The 16,337-nt window shown below is 42.7% G+C and overlaps 1 protein-coding gene across 3 annotated transcripts in view; it reads right to left on the bottom strand.

Annotated features, from left to right (window-relative positions):
- Window positions 1-4,122: 4,122 nt before the first annotated feature.
- The window catches only part of LOC122562558 (small G protein signaling modulator 1-like), a 137,624-nt gene continuing 125,409 nt past the window's right edge, over window positions 4,123-16,337 (bottom strand). For 2 of the 3 annotated variants that reach the window (XM_043715488.1, XM_043715490.1), the window contains 6 exons: window positions 16,044-16,168; window positions 15,416-15,498; window positions 10,260-10,369; window positions 7,641-7,737; window positions 5,632-5,799; window positions 4,123-4,770 (listed from right to left, as the gene is read on the bottom strand). In XM_043715488.1, coding sequence (XP_043571423.1) covers window positions 4,682-4,770; window positions 5,632-5,799; window positions 7,641-7,737; window positions 10,260-10,369; window positions 15,416-15,498; window positions 16,044-16,168 — 672 coding nt within the window. In that variant the 3' untranslated portion in view covers window positions 4,123-4,681. The remainder of the gene's footprint in view (window positions 4,771-5,631; window positions 5,800-7,640; window positions 7,738-10,259; window positions 10,370-15,415; window positions 15,499-16,043; window positions 16,169-16,337) is intronic. The other variant, XM_043715489.1, reaches the window with a different exon arrangement.

Genomic DNA, 16,337 nt, shown 5'->3' with positions numbered 1-16,337 from the left:
CTTAACCTGTCAAACCTTCAGCTCAGCTGGCATCAGGCTGGAATGGCTAGAATCCAAGCTCCTGCTTCCCTGTTCTGAGTGCCCATGAGAAACAATTTTGGCTACAAGTATGAATTTGCAAAAAACTAAAGGCTTTGAGGTGTGTGATACAGCAAGTGGACCATACTGGCTGGAGAATATACGCTATGGGCTATGAATGTATTATTTAATTCCATGCGCTGGGAGGCGAAAAACAGAAGGAGGAACAACAGAGTAACTACAACTCACTTCCAGTGCAAAAACTCCACCAGCCTTTTGACATGGCCATATTTAAATATTAGCATCTTGTGCTGGTGAAAAACCTTGCAACCAATTTTCAAGATTAATTTGGGCTTTGCTGATGATTGATTTCGGAGGAAAGATTGACGTCTCCTTCAGGTTTGACTCAAAGATAGAAATATGTGTGGAGGTTTGAAGTTACATTTGGCAACTGTTAACAACTAATGGGATGGGGGTAGGTTAACCGATCAGAATGAATAGTCAGGGTAGGAATGAAAGGAACATGGACAGATCAAGGAAACTCAAACTCTAGAACGCAGCAAAATCAAAGAAGCTAAAAGCAAGAACAGGAACAAAAGACTAGGAGACACACAAAATAATTTGGGTCATTCCAACAACACCATTGTAGTTTTCCTACCACAGAGCCAGGAGGCCTAGGTTCAGGTCTCACCTGCTCCAGAGCTGTGTAATAACATTTCTGAGCAGGTTGATTTGGAAAAGGTCCACCATGTACATTTCATCTTCATATCAGAGTTAAGAAGAATGAGAGAAGATTTCATAGAAACCTTAAAATTTTAACAGGACTGGACAGGATAAATGCAGAAAGAATGTTTCCAACAATCAGGGACCCCAGCACCAAGGGTCAGACTCTAAAAGTTTTTGGCCTGGAGATTCGGAGAAATGTTTTCATCAAGAGCGTTGTGAGTCTGTGGCATTCTCTGCCATAGAAATTGGTTGAGGCCAAAACATTTAATATCTTCTAGAAGATGTTAGATATAGCTCTTAAGCCTAATGAGATCAAAAGAGAATGTGTGAATAAGCTTCTGAGCTGGATGATCAGCCATGATCATATCTAAAGGTGGCGAATCAGTGTTGGCAATCTTGAATCTATGTAGTACCTTCCCTAACCTTTGTGGGCGGCACGGTGGCACAGTGGTTAGCACTGCTGCCTCACAGCGCCAGAGACCCGGGTTCAATTCCCGACTCAGGCGACTGTGTGGAATTTGTACATTCTCCCCGTTTCTGCATGGATTTCCTCTGGGTGCTCTGGTTTCCTCCCACAGTCCAAAGATGTGCAGGTCAGGTGAATTGGCCATGCTAAATTGCCCGTAGTGTTAGGTAAAGGGGTAAATGTAGGGAAATGGGTGGGTTGCGCTTCGGCGGGTTGGTGTGGACTTGTTAGGCCGAAGGGCCTGTTTCCACACTGTAAGTAATCTAATCTAAACCTCAGCACAATCCAAGGCCCATACAGTGAATGAAGTACCTTTTAAATGTAATCACTGGTGTAACGTAGGAAATACAGTCGCCAATTTGTGCAACTTATTTCCATGAAAACAACGTGATTGTGTCAAACAATCTGCCTTGTACTAATGTTGATTGAGGGGTAAATATTGGCTAGAATATCAGGGATATCTCCTCTATTTTTCGATTTAGACACTGATTCTGGGATGTTGACATGTTCGCCACATAGATCCAACCCTACTCTTACCTTGAATTTAATAAATACCAGCAATGAACGTGAAATCAACTTCTGCTGGAAGGCATGAAGTAATGCTTTTGTTTTCTTGTGCACAGCAAACTCAGCAATGGTTTTTTAAAAAATTGAGGATAAGAGGAATGAGAAAGAAATAACATATTTTATTTAAGAGGAGTAGGAATGGTCAGAACGACATGAATACAGCAAAGGTGGTGAGATGGATGGAAAATTCATGTGACTGTGCAAAGTGTAATGTTTTGAATGAAAGGGTGACATCTGACCAGCGTGCAAGGAGTTTTTCATAAAGGAAAGAACTCACTGGCCGGGGAACACTAGTTTTATACACCACCCATTGCTACTCTTCCTTCAATTCACGAGAGAGTAACATCCTGCAGAAGGCAGAGAGGGGTTAAACTAGCATTGTACTTGATCACATCAGTTTCCTGATGGGTGCGCTGGGTTAAAACTGCTTCCCTAATATTTGAAGTTTTGGTTGATCTCATGGAGAAAAGAAGTATGTTATATGGTGTAAAGGAGATTGTAAGGGTCATCATACGATGACTGAAGAATGTCTATTCTCACTGTTCTCACTATGAACAGTAAGGAAGGTGCAAACTTTGAGTAAATATTGAGGGGCTAAACATTCAAAACCAGCTACACTATGCAGGTCATGTTGTTCTGTTAACAGATTCCCAAAGGAACTGCTTGACTCAGAACTCAAGTGCAGCAGGGGGAGAGTGGGAACTATTTAGGGATGTCCTCCAAATATCTGTGAATAGATCAAACATTCCGACTGACTTGTATCAGTCTCTGGTTGTGAGACATAGCATGTCTGTTTCAAGAAGGTGCCAAACATATCATGAGACATGAATCAGAAACAAGTACCAGAGAAACTCAGCAGGCCTGGCAACATCTTGGAGAGACATAGAATTAACATTTCCGCCCGGTATGACTCTTCTTCAAAACTCATCAAAACAGTCTGTTTAGGACCAGAGACCACATCAATGCAAAACCTGCCCCATTCTGGTGGGTTACTCACTGCTATATAGGAAATGTCAAATCTCCCAGAGTTTCTCGAGGCTTTTCCTCAGAGACGGCAGGGGATTGGGTAGGGATGGGGACTTGTGAACAAGAGGCACAGTTGCACTGCCAATTCTACAATACAGGCTTGGTTACCTCTTAAATATTTTTCTCTGATCATAAGCCAGAAGAGAGAGTACCAGAGCTGTCAGGGGTATCCCATGATTACAGGTCACAAGCAAAAGTAATCATTTGCATTTATGTACCACCTTCTTCCACATCAGGACACCTACAGCCAATGAGTTATATTGAAGTTCTGTTGTATTGTTGCAATGTAGCTCATGTTGCAGCCGAACTGATTACAGTCCAACAAATGTCAATAAGACAATGATCTTTGTCATGGTGTGGGTGAGGCATAGATACAGAAGAACTCACCTGTTCTCCTTCAAATTAGTTATCTTTCATTTTGTCCTGAGAGGGCAATTGGAGCCTCAGCATGACAACTTGGCTGAACGATGGTATCTCCAACGATGAGCATTTGATCAGCCCCTCACTGGAGGAACAGCTCAAATCACTGAAGTCGAACCAACAACTTTCAGACTCAGAGGTTAGAGTGCTACTCAATGAGGCCTAGTTGAAAATATAATCTGAATCCAACCCAACCTAAAGGAGTCTACATAAAGACTTATGGATTCCAAAGACAAGTCACATAGGACTGAAATGTTAACTCTCAGTTCTCTATCTACTGATGCTGCCAGACCTGCTGAGTTTCTTCAGCATACCGTGTGTTTTTGTAAAGACTGAGTTGGACTATATTGGTTGGAGGCAGGAACTGCTGCAAAGTTCAAAGGAATAGGGGCCAATGGCAAAAGCTGGAATCAGGGCTCCTATAGGAAACAGGATTCGGGCTGCAATTACAACAGTGCATAACAGGACTGGAAAACACAGGCTGACAATTGTGTTTAAATCTATTTCTGGAAGTTTCATCATAGGCCTTGTCTTCTAATCCTGCCCTCCCCCAATGCTCTAGCCATTACTTGGCCAACACATCCATATATGTGATATGCTGCCCTCATATTCTGATTAGAGGGAAAAAGAGATTCATTGTTCAATTAGTTGATGAATGACTGACTGTCCACCAAACCATCATTTCCTCTACCCTGAATTTCAAGACTTTTATAAAGCAAAGAACTATGGATGCTGGAGATCTGAAACAAAAACAGAAATTGTTGGAGAAACACAGGAGGTCTGGCAGCATCTGTGGGAAGTGAACCAAGAGTTTTGGATCCAACGATCAGTTCTGAAGAAGTGTCATTGGACTTGAAATGTTGACTCTGTTTCTCTCTCTACAGATGCTACTACAGCTGCTGAGTTTCTCCAGCAATTTCTGTTTCAATTTTCAGCACCCACCATTCTTTGTTTTATTTTAAGGTTTGAAAGATCACTGCCTCATTGGCCCGAATCCCTTCACTCTGAGGTATTTCCTGAAGCACTTCCCAATACACTGTCTAGTTTGAGCATTCCTTGGTTAAAGAACTGCCCAGACGTTGTTTCTTATTACCTGAATTCCTCAATTTTAAACGGCAGTTCCCTGGCACCATGAACACTTTGCTGCATTGAATATACGCAACAGAACACAGGGAGACTGTACATGGCAAAAAAAGCCCACAGAACCAGCAATTGAGGGCTTCTGCAGCCACAGCAATTATGGAGAAATTCAAGGATTTTTAAGCCGCAGCCTTACGTGAAAACATCTCTCACTGCCACAGAACACACAACACCTGGAAACCAGATGTCCCAGAAAAAAGGTAACACCATAAATGACAATGTATGGATTGAATAGCTGGAGTGGCCTAGATTCCACCCACAATCCTTGGCTGATGTGCTGCCTGGGTTGTTCGCTTCTCCTCCTCCTCCTCCTCAGCTTCATTTATTTTCGATCAATGTCTGCACTTTGTAAACGAGGTCACGCGCCAACTTCAGCACCTGCTTTGCATCGTGATGCTCGGCCATTTCTAGAAGGAAAAACAGGCAGTTGGTAGTTGGCAGGGTTAAGAGGTTGAGCAGTCGACCTCAGGGTGAAACTGCAAGATTTACTGGAAGAGAGAGTGGAACAACATCACTGACATAGGAATCAGCCATAATCATATGGAATGGCAGAGCATATTGAATGGACCAAATGGCTTACTCCTTTTTCTATTTTCTATATTTCTACATCTCGTCCATCTCGACCAGATTGCTGGTTTAGGAGGGGTGAGCGTTTCAGTTCAGGAGTCCGAGTTTGATTTCTATTTTGATAATGTGTTTACCCCTCTAATGACACAGGTCTTTCATTGGCCTTCATCCCATCATGTGGAGAAGCTGGGATGAATGGAGTTGGATGGAGTGTAATAAATGTCATACAACAAAGAAGGACAGGTACAAATCAACCAAGACGTTGCTGAGTGACAAAACACAGCAGAGGGATTGAATGGCCCACTCCTTTACCTATAACTTGTGTTTCTGCATATGTGTGTGTCTGTGTGATGTCCCTGTGTATCTGTGTTTGTGTGAGAATGTGTGTATCTGTCTGTGGTGTGTGCGTGACTGTGCGGTGTGTCTTGAGAGAAAGTATGTGTACATACACATGTCTCTGTTTATGTGCGTGTATATGTCACTATGTGTGTGTGAGAGAGAGTGATTGTGTTAATGTGTGAGTATTTGTGTGAGCATGTGTGTAAGACAGAGTTACCGTTCTCTGCTCCAGTGGGTGAAGATTAGACAGCCTGACGAGCAGCTTCCGCTCACAACCACAGCTGTGAGAGACCAACCTGTAAATCATCGCCCAGCTATTTCAAAAGAAATCAAACTCTCAACCTGCATTGTGCCTCACTTACCGTTGAAGAACTTGATGATGTCTGTGAAGTCCATGTTGTTTTCGAGGATGATGTCTCTGTAAAGCTCCACCAATGCCAATGCAATGAAGAGCACAAAATGTGCAGACGAGGTGTACTTTGCTGCCCAAATGGTTTCCCAGACTGAAAACACGTCACCGTAGACCAACTCTGCAGAGGAAAGGAGGGCAAAGCTACAGAAACTCAAAGTAGAAAAGGTCTGTGGTTTGGGAGGGGGGGGGCGGTGCTGTGTAATAGTGCAAAAAGGAGTAAATGTGACACTTTTGCTCCTACATATCCTGCAAATATTGGAGCTTAGTTCCAGTAGTGCAGGATGTTTTTAGACATACAAGCATTCTTCAGGCTAGGTAAGGCTAAACATGTAAACTTAAACAGACCTAACTGTAATTCTTCGTTGATTCAGATCTGCTGAAAACAAAATCAGGGAGAAATATATGGATTACATGAGCTGGTGTTACCGATCAGCTTAGGGTAGCCGATCTTGTGTTTAATATTCAATGTAAAGAACTATCATAACAGGACAGTAATAAAAAACAAAGGAATAATTTGAACAGACTAGCATCTGTTCATCAAATAACTGGGGGCAAAGTCCATCGTTTTAACTGCAACCTCATTGTTGTGTAATTAATTGTACTTGATCATAAAAAGAATTGATTCTACAGTATACACTAACAAATCAAGCTGATCTGCCTCAATGGTACATATACATGTGCACACATTCTTATTCCAAGCTGTCATCATTGTGCATGCTTTTTTTTAGTTAACCTGTTCTGATAAGTCATGACTAATCTCTGGGGCAGATGGGATTTGAACCCAGACTTTCCGGCCCAGAGATAGAGGCATGACTACTGTATGGTTAACACTAATAGTTTAAAACTACATTGTGCTGCACTGGACATATTCTCAATGAGTGTAATTTTAGCAGGAGGCGTGTCTGACCTTCATATTGTCTTGTGGGGGTTTGATTCAGGTTTGAGCAGAAGGGGTAATAATGGGGTGGTTGCCAGGGCACAGTGAAAGACACGACAGTTCAGTGCTTAGCTTGGGTAAAATCTTCCTGGTTCAGCAGAAGTGCATTTGAAGGCAAGATCTCATGCCAGAGATGGGTCCTCAGTCGAATAGCCTGGTGTTACATTGCTAGCCATTCATTTACTGAAGCAAAAAGCAGAAGGGGGAAAAACCAATCAATAAACATATGCTCCATTAGCCACTGTCCATTATCTCTGGAGCATGTCCCGGTTTATTCTTAAAGGGAACATAATTTATAATATGCCACTAGTCAATGTGAAGAATAAGATGCCCATTTGCCGAAGGCCAAAGATTTGGGACATTGCCTTGACCACCCCTGTGACAGATAGCTCCATTGCTCGAGATAGCTTGCCAGCAGTTGGGCCCTGTACTCACTAACCTACAATGGCACCCAGTTAAATTACACCTCAATTTTTATATACTTCCATGGCCTTGCCTCATTCCATCTCTGTCATGTTGACCAGCCCCACAAACACCACCGTACCCCCGTGTTCTCTGGGTTCCTCTAGTTCTAGCCTCTGTTCCTGATTTTGTTCATACCACCATTTTTGGCAGGGTCTTCACTGCTTCAGCTCTATCTTTATACTTCTTTGCCCCCTTTAAGATACTCCATCAAACATCTCTTTGACCAAATGTTGGGTCATCCAATTTAATATTTTCTTTTGTGGCTTGGTGCCAAATTTTGCTCCTTTGAAGCACTTTAGGATGTTTTACTACATAAAAGGGGCTATTGAAATAGAAGTTGTTTTTGTAGTTAATGCAATGCTGCATGGACAAACAGCTCACTATTCCATTGCCACACTGTCTCCTGGTGTTGTCCTGGGAAGCAGCTGTGATACTTGCTGTTCTGAAGCCAGGCAATCTCCACCTTTTCCTCGACAGTGAGTCGAGCAAGAAAATGGTCCGAAGAGGGATATGGCAGAAAAAAGATGGGAAGACGACAACCAAGTACAACCACTTACCTCGTTTGAAGTCCAGTAGGAACCAGCGGTAGCAGAAGTAAAAGTGGGTATAGTCCCCATTCTGGTGCATTAGCTCAAACAGTTCTGAATCCAAGATCTGGAAACAGGCATGGAAACACACAGCATATTAGCAACTGTTGGCCTTCCTACAAGGAGCAGTTTGTCCTCTTATAGGTGACTGGCCTCACCAACCCCACATGACCTCCACTCCTCCACCCTGCTTCTCACCCCAGGTCTCCAACCTCTCACTCTTCATTGCAAACTTGATGATTTCTCTCTGTTTTCACCAACTTTTTAAAAATTCTTTGTTGGGTGTTGCTGATAAGACCATCACTTGTTTCCCATCCCTACGTGCCTTTCAGGCCTTAACAGGCTGTTTCAGAGGGCAGTTAAGCATCTGAGTCTGGAGACACAGGTCAACCAAACTAAATAATGCTTCTTGTCTGACAAGACACGAGTAAACCAGAGTTTGAAAAAATGATAATCGACAATAGTTTACTAACTTTCAATTCCAGAGTTTGTTAAATTTAAATTCTACCAGCTTCCTTGTTGGGGTTTGAACTCACATGCCCAGAACATTAACCCGAGTCAGTGGAAAATGAAAATCCAGCAGCATTACCATCAACACCATTCTCCCCCATTCTTCCTAATCTCCAACCATACTAAAGTTCTTTCTACATTAAAGTAATTTCATTCAAATAAAAACCCAGATCTCAGTTTCTCAAATTCATTCTTTGCTAGCAACTTAGTTTCCCTTTCCTGTCCAACCCAACCTCTCTTTCTCTTTCTTTCAGTTTAATGCATGTTACAATATGTGCCCAAATACTTGACACGATTCAAAGATGTGCCTGGGGTTAATAATTACTTATAACTGGTATCCAAATATCTGGAGTTAAAAGCTATCCTAATAGCCAACATAAAACTGCTGTCTTTTATTGTAACCCACTTGGTTTACTAATGTCCTTCAGGGAAGGAATACTGTCTTCCTTACCCAATCTAATCTACATGTGATTCCAGACCTACGGCAATGTGGCTGACTGTTAACTGCTTTCTGGGCAATTAGGGATGGACAATGAATACTGGTCTAACCAGTGTTGCCCACCTTTTGAAAGTAAGAAAACACTGTGTCCTCCAATGAATGTGTTCAGGCTATTCCTGCTCAAAAGCAATAAGCATGGAATTGGCCTACCAGCGGTTAAAATGCCATTTGCTTTTTTGCAGCTGAAGCACGGCAGCTTTCAGACCCTGGATATATGATTGCACACTCAGGTAATACCTTAAATAGCCTTTGATTGTAAGATTCAGAGGTTTTGCATCAGCTGTATGGCATTCATCTGTCTGTTTGGTGACTAAGCTACAAAAGGACACTTACCACGTTTTAGATGTCTAAGTACAAAGCACTCAGTTATCACCCTATTCACCTCATCAATGTTTAACTTTTCCCTTACCTTTGGCAAAGAGTCAAATCGAAAGTGAGGCTTTTCCTCCCTTTCCAGCACCCAGTAATACCTTAAATAGCCTTTGATTGTAAGATTCAGAGGTTTTGCATCAGCTGCATCATCATCATAAGAACAGAAAGAAAATCTCTGCCTGAAATCATTTCCCATTTTTCTACCAACAGCTACCAACTAAGCCAATAGCTTAGTCCCGGATTGTACTTTTCAGGGTAACTAGACTCATTCCAATGCTGGTGAAATAGATGCAGGGAGTTTGCTTGAGTTGAAAAAGACTGAGCATCCCTTCAGCCTTCTCAGCATGCTCCTGAAAGGCCACATTCATATCGAGTTTGAATGTCATCCTCTGAAGCTCCCAGATACTAACACAAATGACTACTAGGATATTTATATCCAATCAATGGCTGAATATGCCCTCTTTATTCGCATAAAATGACAAAACTATATCTTGAGGCATATATCCCTTAATTGAGTAGAAAGTAGTTACTCCCAATATGTGCCCCATTGTTCGGCCACAGATGGAATACTGTGTGCAGTTCTGGTTGCCACACTAGTGGAAGGATATGAGTGGAATGGAGAGGTGCAGAGAAGACTCAGTTATGAAGAGAGACTGGATAAATGGGCTTGTTTTACGTGGAGGAGAGGATGCTGAGGGAGGTCTGATTGAGGTTTACAAAATTATGAAAGGCACAGACAGAGTAGATGCTTTTCCACATGGAAGAATGTCTGAGACCAGGGCATAAACTTAAATGAGGAGAAAGTAGTTTAGAGGTGATCTGAGAAAAAAGGTTTTTCACCCAGAAGGTGGTGGAATTGTGAAACCCACCGTCTAAAAGGGTGGAGGAGGTAGGTACTCTGGAAACATTTAAGGAACATCTGGACTGACACTTAATTGGTCAGTTATGGACAAAGTGCAAATCAAAGGGTTTGGTATAGTTCAGTGTATGTTGATGAACATAGACACTGTGGGCTGAATGGCCTGTTTCTGTGCTGCATGACTCTACAATATGGAGACTGCAGTTAAATATTGCATTGTACTCAGAGTATGGTCAAACTAAGGATCGATACAAGTTTAACAGAATTTTTCAGCCTCATGTCACTGGTGTGGATGTACACCTAGTGTTACGGTCATTGTCTGGGGTAAAGTGAGAGAGAATGAAGTTACCTGGATGAGAGAACGCATGTTGGCAAAGTGAGTGTCCATAGCCCCTCCATGTGGAAAGTTCTGGTTCATCCTCTTCATCAGCTGAGTGAAGCAGCTGAACGCTATGGCCTCTGCACAAGGGCAGCAGAGCAATATGGTCATGATGGGAAAGAGCAGAATAAAGACACACTTCAAAGCACTTATTCCTCACTTTCCATCTTAACACTGAACTCTGCTTGTGCAGGTTAGAAGCAAAGCCAAGTCACTTTATATTCTGAGAGTCTTGTATTTCAACAACTAAATTATTCCTAAATGACAGAGATCCACAAAACTATTGAGTGAAACTTATATACAACAGTGCTTCTTTAAATTGCCATCACAAAGCAACCCCTCTCTTATCATCTCCACCATACACCTCCAACTCATTCCCTCTTCTTATGCCACCCCCATCTCATCCCTACTAAGCTGTCCCTTCACAGGCCATTCCTCATTCCCATATAGCGCCCCATAATATCCCACCTACGCCCATGCTGTGTCCCCGTAATGCTGTTCATCCCATCCCTTGCATGCTAACCCTCTCCCTACCTCCTGTTGGGGAGATTTCACTGGGGTGTTTAATGTAGGGCTAGGGAGGGTGACACTAGTTCTGCAACAGACACTTCTAGTTCCAGCCCTGAAATGGTTAACAACAGCCAAGCGAACTGCTGCTGGCGACTGCATGACTACCTGGCTGGAGCTTGTAAGGGATATGCATAATGTTAATTAAATCTTGGAGCCTGTAAATACCAGCCAGTATCAATTGCCCCATCGAAACTCGGGATTAATAAAGAAACCGATCGGAATCTGTAACTGTTAGACAAGTGTGAATTGCTCTATCGGAACCTGTAACTGTTAAGTGTGAATGGCTCTATTTAAGTCTAAAGTTGATAAGTGTAATTGTCAACTTAGTTAAACTGAAACCATTGAAAATGGCTAGCCTGTCAGATGCATAGTAATTCCTTGAAACAATGAACTATTGAACACGGGATCGGAACCGCTCCCGGGGATGGCTGAGCCATTGTCAAGCACAGCAGGAGCTGGACAGCCACTTCAATGCGGCCAATAGGAGGACGGATCCCCAGCGCGCGCAGATGAATGGGCCAATGGAGAAGGCGAACTGACCGGGGACTCCAGGCAGCGCGAAGTATAATTGTGTCAAGTTTGAACGGGAAGGGAGAACGCCTTCTCCAACAAATGCATGCTTGTAGATTCGTTGTACCAGTTAAGATTCTGTGAATAAACGGCTATCTGCATCTAACCATAGTTGCCAGTGTGAGTCTCTCCTTCCGAAAGAACACGCAAAGACGGGACCCCGCGGGTCCGTCTTAACACTCCCATCTTTCCTCCCAAGTCCATCCCCAACACCTTCACATGCCATCCGATCCTTATAGGCTGTACTCCCCAGTCTTCCATTCTGCCCCCTACGTTCCACCTCCTTAAGTCTCACCACTCCCACTATGCCATTCCCTAATATTTGGGTACTTTTATTACTGTCATATTAACACTTGTATATCAGTTTACAAACTTAAATACCAAACTAATCAGCCCAACCCTCAAACATAAGACCATAAGACATAGGAGTGGAAGTAAGGCCATTCGGCCCATCGAGTCCACTCTGCCATTCAATCATTACTGATGGGCATTTCAGCGCCACTTACCCGCCCTCTCCCCGTAGTCCTTAATTCCTTGCGAGATCAAGAATTTATCAATCTCTGCCTTGAAGACATTTAATGTCCCGGCCTCCACTGTGCTCCGTAACAATGAATTCCACAGGCCCACCACTCTGTGGCTGAAGAACCTTCTCCTCATTTCCATTCTAAATTGACCCCTCTAATTCTAAGGCTGTGCCCACTTATCTTAGTATCCCGCCTAACGGAAACAAATTCCCAGTGTCCACTCTTTCTAAGCTATGCATTATCTTGTAAGTTTCTATTAGATCTCCCCTCAATCTTCTAAACCCTAATTAAATACAATCCCAGGATCGTTAGCCATTCATTGTATGTTAAGCCTACTATTCCAGGGATCATCCGTGTGAAACTCCGCTGGACACGCTCCAGTACCGATATGTCCTTTCTAGGTGTGGGGCCCAGAATTGGCTACAGTGTTCTAAATGGGGCCTAACTAGAGCTTTGTAAAGTCTCAGTAGCACATCGCTGCTTTTACATTCCAACCCTCTTGAGATAAATGACACATTACATTTGCTTTCTTAACCATGGTCTCAACCTGCAAGTCAACATTCAGAGAATCCTGGACTAGCACTTCTAGATCCCTTTATACTTTGGCTTTATGAATTTCCTCACCATTAAGAAAATAGTCCACGCTTTCCCTCAATCCATGCTAGTGGCTCACCTCGAACACCATGGGCCCTCACCTAACTCAGCAGCCTCCCGAACATACTTGTACTAGAAGCAGATAGTTCAGTTTGGGTGAATGCAGAACAAGGAGTTAAGTCATTCAGGAATGATGTCACAATAGACTTCTCCTTATAAAAGGGTAGAGTGAGGGGACGACCCTTTAAAACTGAGATGACGAGCAATTTCTTCAACCAGAGGATGGAACTCACTGCTGCAGAGGGCTATGGAGACCAAGTCATTGAATGTATTTATGACAGAGCAGGATTAGGTAGAGGACATCTGAGACTCTAACCCACAAAAAAAAACAGGCCAGGCTCCAATCCATTGGGGTTTAGAAGAGTAAGAAGCAACTTGCTTGAAAGAGCGAAATCTTGACAGGTGCACATGGGAAAAAAGGGTGCTTCCTATTGTGGCAGAATCTAGAGATAGGTTTCAAAATAAGGGGTCACGCATTTAAGAGTCTTTGCTTCCACCACCTGGTCAAGGAAATGAGTTCCAGAGTCTGAATATATTTAAGATGTGGAGGTGGCAATGTTGGACAAGGTCAGAAGTCACACCTGACAAAGGAGTACTGCCCCGAAAGCCTGTTGGACTATAAAATGGTATCATGTGACCTCTGACCTTGAATATTTTTAAGGCAGTGGTGGATAGATTCTTGATAAGCAGGGGTTGAAAGGTTATCGGAGGTGGAATAAGATAATAAGACATAAGAGCAGAATAAGCCTATTTGTCCCATGGAGTCTGCTCTGCTATTCTCAACACCATTCTCCTGCCTTTTCCCTGTAAACCTTGATCCCCTTTCTAATTCAGAATCTATCCAGTAACATCATAAATATATTCAATGACTTGGCCTCCACAGCCCTCTTTAGCATTGAGAACCACAGATTTTCCAATCTTTGGCTGAAGTAATTCCTTCTCATCTCAGTTCTAAAAGGGTCATCCCTTCACTCTGACGATATGTACTCCTACTAGTGGAAACATCCTCTCCATGTTCACTCTATCTGGGCATCCCAATGTTCTGTATGTTTCAATCAGATCTCCCTTCAACCTTCTAAACTTCATCAAGTGCAGACCCAGAGTCGTCAACCACTTCTCATATGACAAGTCCTTCAACCCCCGAATCATTGTTGTAAATCTTCTCTTGACCATGTCCAATACCAGCACATCCTTGCTTAAATACAGGGCCCAAAACTGCTCACAATACTCCAAATGCAGATTGACCAGAGCCTTTTACAGCCTAAGTAATACATCATTTCTGCTCTTGTATTCTAGTCTTCTTGGAATGAATACTAAAATTGCATTTTCTTTCCTAACTGCTGAAAGAATCTGTATGTTACAAGAATCCTGTACTAGGACTCGCAAGTCCCTTTGTGCTTCAGATTTCCAATGCCTTTCCTGTTTAGAAAACAGTCTATGCCTCTACAGGCAGCACAGTGGCTCAGTAGTTAGCACTCTGCCTTACAGCACCAGGGATCCGGGTTCAATTTCACCCTTGGGTGACTATCTGTGAAGTTAGTATATCTTCCCTGTATCTGCGTGGTTTCCTCTGGGTGCTCTGGTTTCCTCCCAAAGATGTGCAGGTTAGATGGATTGGTCATGCTAAATTACTCATAGCTTCCAGGTATGCGCAGGCTGGATGGATTAGCCATAATGCAGGGTTATAGGGATAGGGTAGGGTGCGGATCTGGGTGGGATGCTTTTCAGACGGCCTGTGTGGACTCAATGGGCTGAATGACTTGCTTCCACACTGTAGGGATTCTATTCTTCCTAACAAAGTGCATAACCTCACACTTTCCCACAATAGATTCCATCTGCTACTTATTTGCCTATTCTCCTAACCTGTCCAAGTCTTTCCGCAGCCTTCCCATTCCCTGAAAACTACCTGTTCCTCCATCTATCTTTGTGCCATCTGCAAACTTAGCAGCAAAGCCCTCAGTTCCTTTTCCAAATCATTAATGTATAATGTGAATAGTTGTGATCCCAACACAGACCCCCATGGAACTCCACGAGTCACCATCTGGAAAAAGACCCTTTTATCTCTGTTCTCTGCCTTCTGCCAGTCAGCCAATGCTCTATCCATGCCAGTACCTTTCCCCTAAACCATTGGTTCTTATCTTAGGAGGTGTGCAGCCTCCTGTGCAGCACCTTATCAAAGGCCTTCAGGAAATCCAAATAAATCACATCCTCTGGCCAATGTAATCAGGTCAGCCATTAACTGTAGGAGCAGCCTCAACAGGCCACGTGGCCTACTCTCTTCCTAATTAGTATGCTCACATATAATACTGTGGGTAAGCTCTAATGGCACGGTGGTAGTGTCCCTACTTCTGAGGCAGAAAGCCCACGTTCAAGTCCCACCTGCTCCAGAGGCGTGTAATAACATCTCCAAACAGGTTGGCTAGAAAATATTTTTTAAAAAGCTGTCAAAGGGTATGTGGGAAACAATTTAAATTTTACAAACTGAGATAGGAAAAGAAAAGTTTCTTATTAAAGACCATAAGACCATAAGACATATAAATCCATCTTGATCAACTGAATGGTAGAAACAAGCTCAAGGGATTGGACGGTCTCCGACCGTTGCTATGGTCTGAATAGCAAAGCTGCCAGCAGATGTAAATGATCCATGTAACAGCCGAAGAGACATCAAAATCCTGATCAAATTACTTTACAAATCCAATTTAGATTTATTACTGACAATTGATATTGAATTTCTTTTTGAAAATATGTCATTTCTCTTAGCCGTTCACCCATCAGTAAAGTTAATTAAATCATAGATAAAGAACTTGCCATCATCCAGGACAACCAGCAGGGGAGCCAGCAGGTCACACATTCCCTGAACGTATCCTATCTCTAAATGCTGCCAAATATAACTGTAAAAGGAGACAATTGTTAAAATAAACATTGATGTGAACTGCAATCATTTCCTTTTGTTTGCCATCTGTCTAACTGGACTGTGTTCAGTCCCTTTGTGAATTTTACAGGTTTTGTTCCCTATTCCTCCTAAGTCAATATTTACACAATACAATCTGTCTCTTAAGACTGGATATAATTCTGAACCTCCCCCCTAGTGCCTAGTGCCTATCTCAAACGTTGGAGGAATCTGAGACTGTCAATTGAGAGTCATGGTCAAGTGCAAGAATCACACCAAACACAACCAGAGCAGCATTTGGCACTGAACAGGGATCAAAGAGCCCGAGTCTTATTGATTTGAACTCCTGAAAGGAGTTGATCTCAAGTTCCAGAGGATTATGTGGTTCACCAAAAAGCACAACAAGAAAGGAGCTGGTAAGACTGAAAGAATAAAGTAGCAATCACTGCTTAAAAATAATCCACTCGGGTGGTACTGTAGTCTCAGCCTTCCTCATGACACTGAATCTAAAGCTCATTTTTAAAAATCACAACAGGCAAGATCTACCTGCACATGACATTACGTAGTTTCTCCAGGTTAGTGGGGGTGAAGTACCAATAGTTACGGTCACAGCGTTGAACGTCTTTTTCTATCCTGTGCAGGTTCACGGTGTACATGTCTAGTAATTCTTGCTAAAAGATTAAAAGAGGAACACATTATGTTTGTTCTTGTTTGTAAAACCACAAAGAAAAAAGATCAGCTGCCGAACTTTTGGGATTGTATATAAGGAAAATTATGAGAGGGCTCTTGCTGGTTCTCTCACAGCAACAAAAGTGTGGTGTTCATTGATGAAGAGTACTC

The sequence above is a fragment of the Chiloscyllium plagiosum genome, chromosome 25 (genome assembly GCF_004010195.1).
Source record: "Chiloscyllium plagiosum isolate BGI_BamShark_2017 chromosome 25, ASM401019v2, whole genome shotgun sequence".
Taxonomy (NCBI): domain Eukaryota; kingdom Metazoa; phylum Chordata; class Chondrichthyes; order Orectolobiformes; family Hemiscylliidae; genus Chiloscyllium; species Chiloscyllium plagiosum.
The sequence above is the reverse complement of the archived record's forward strand: the minus strand, read 5'-3'. Positions and strand labels throughout refer to the sequence as shown.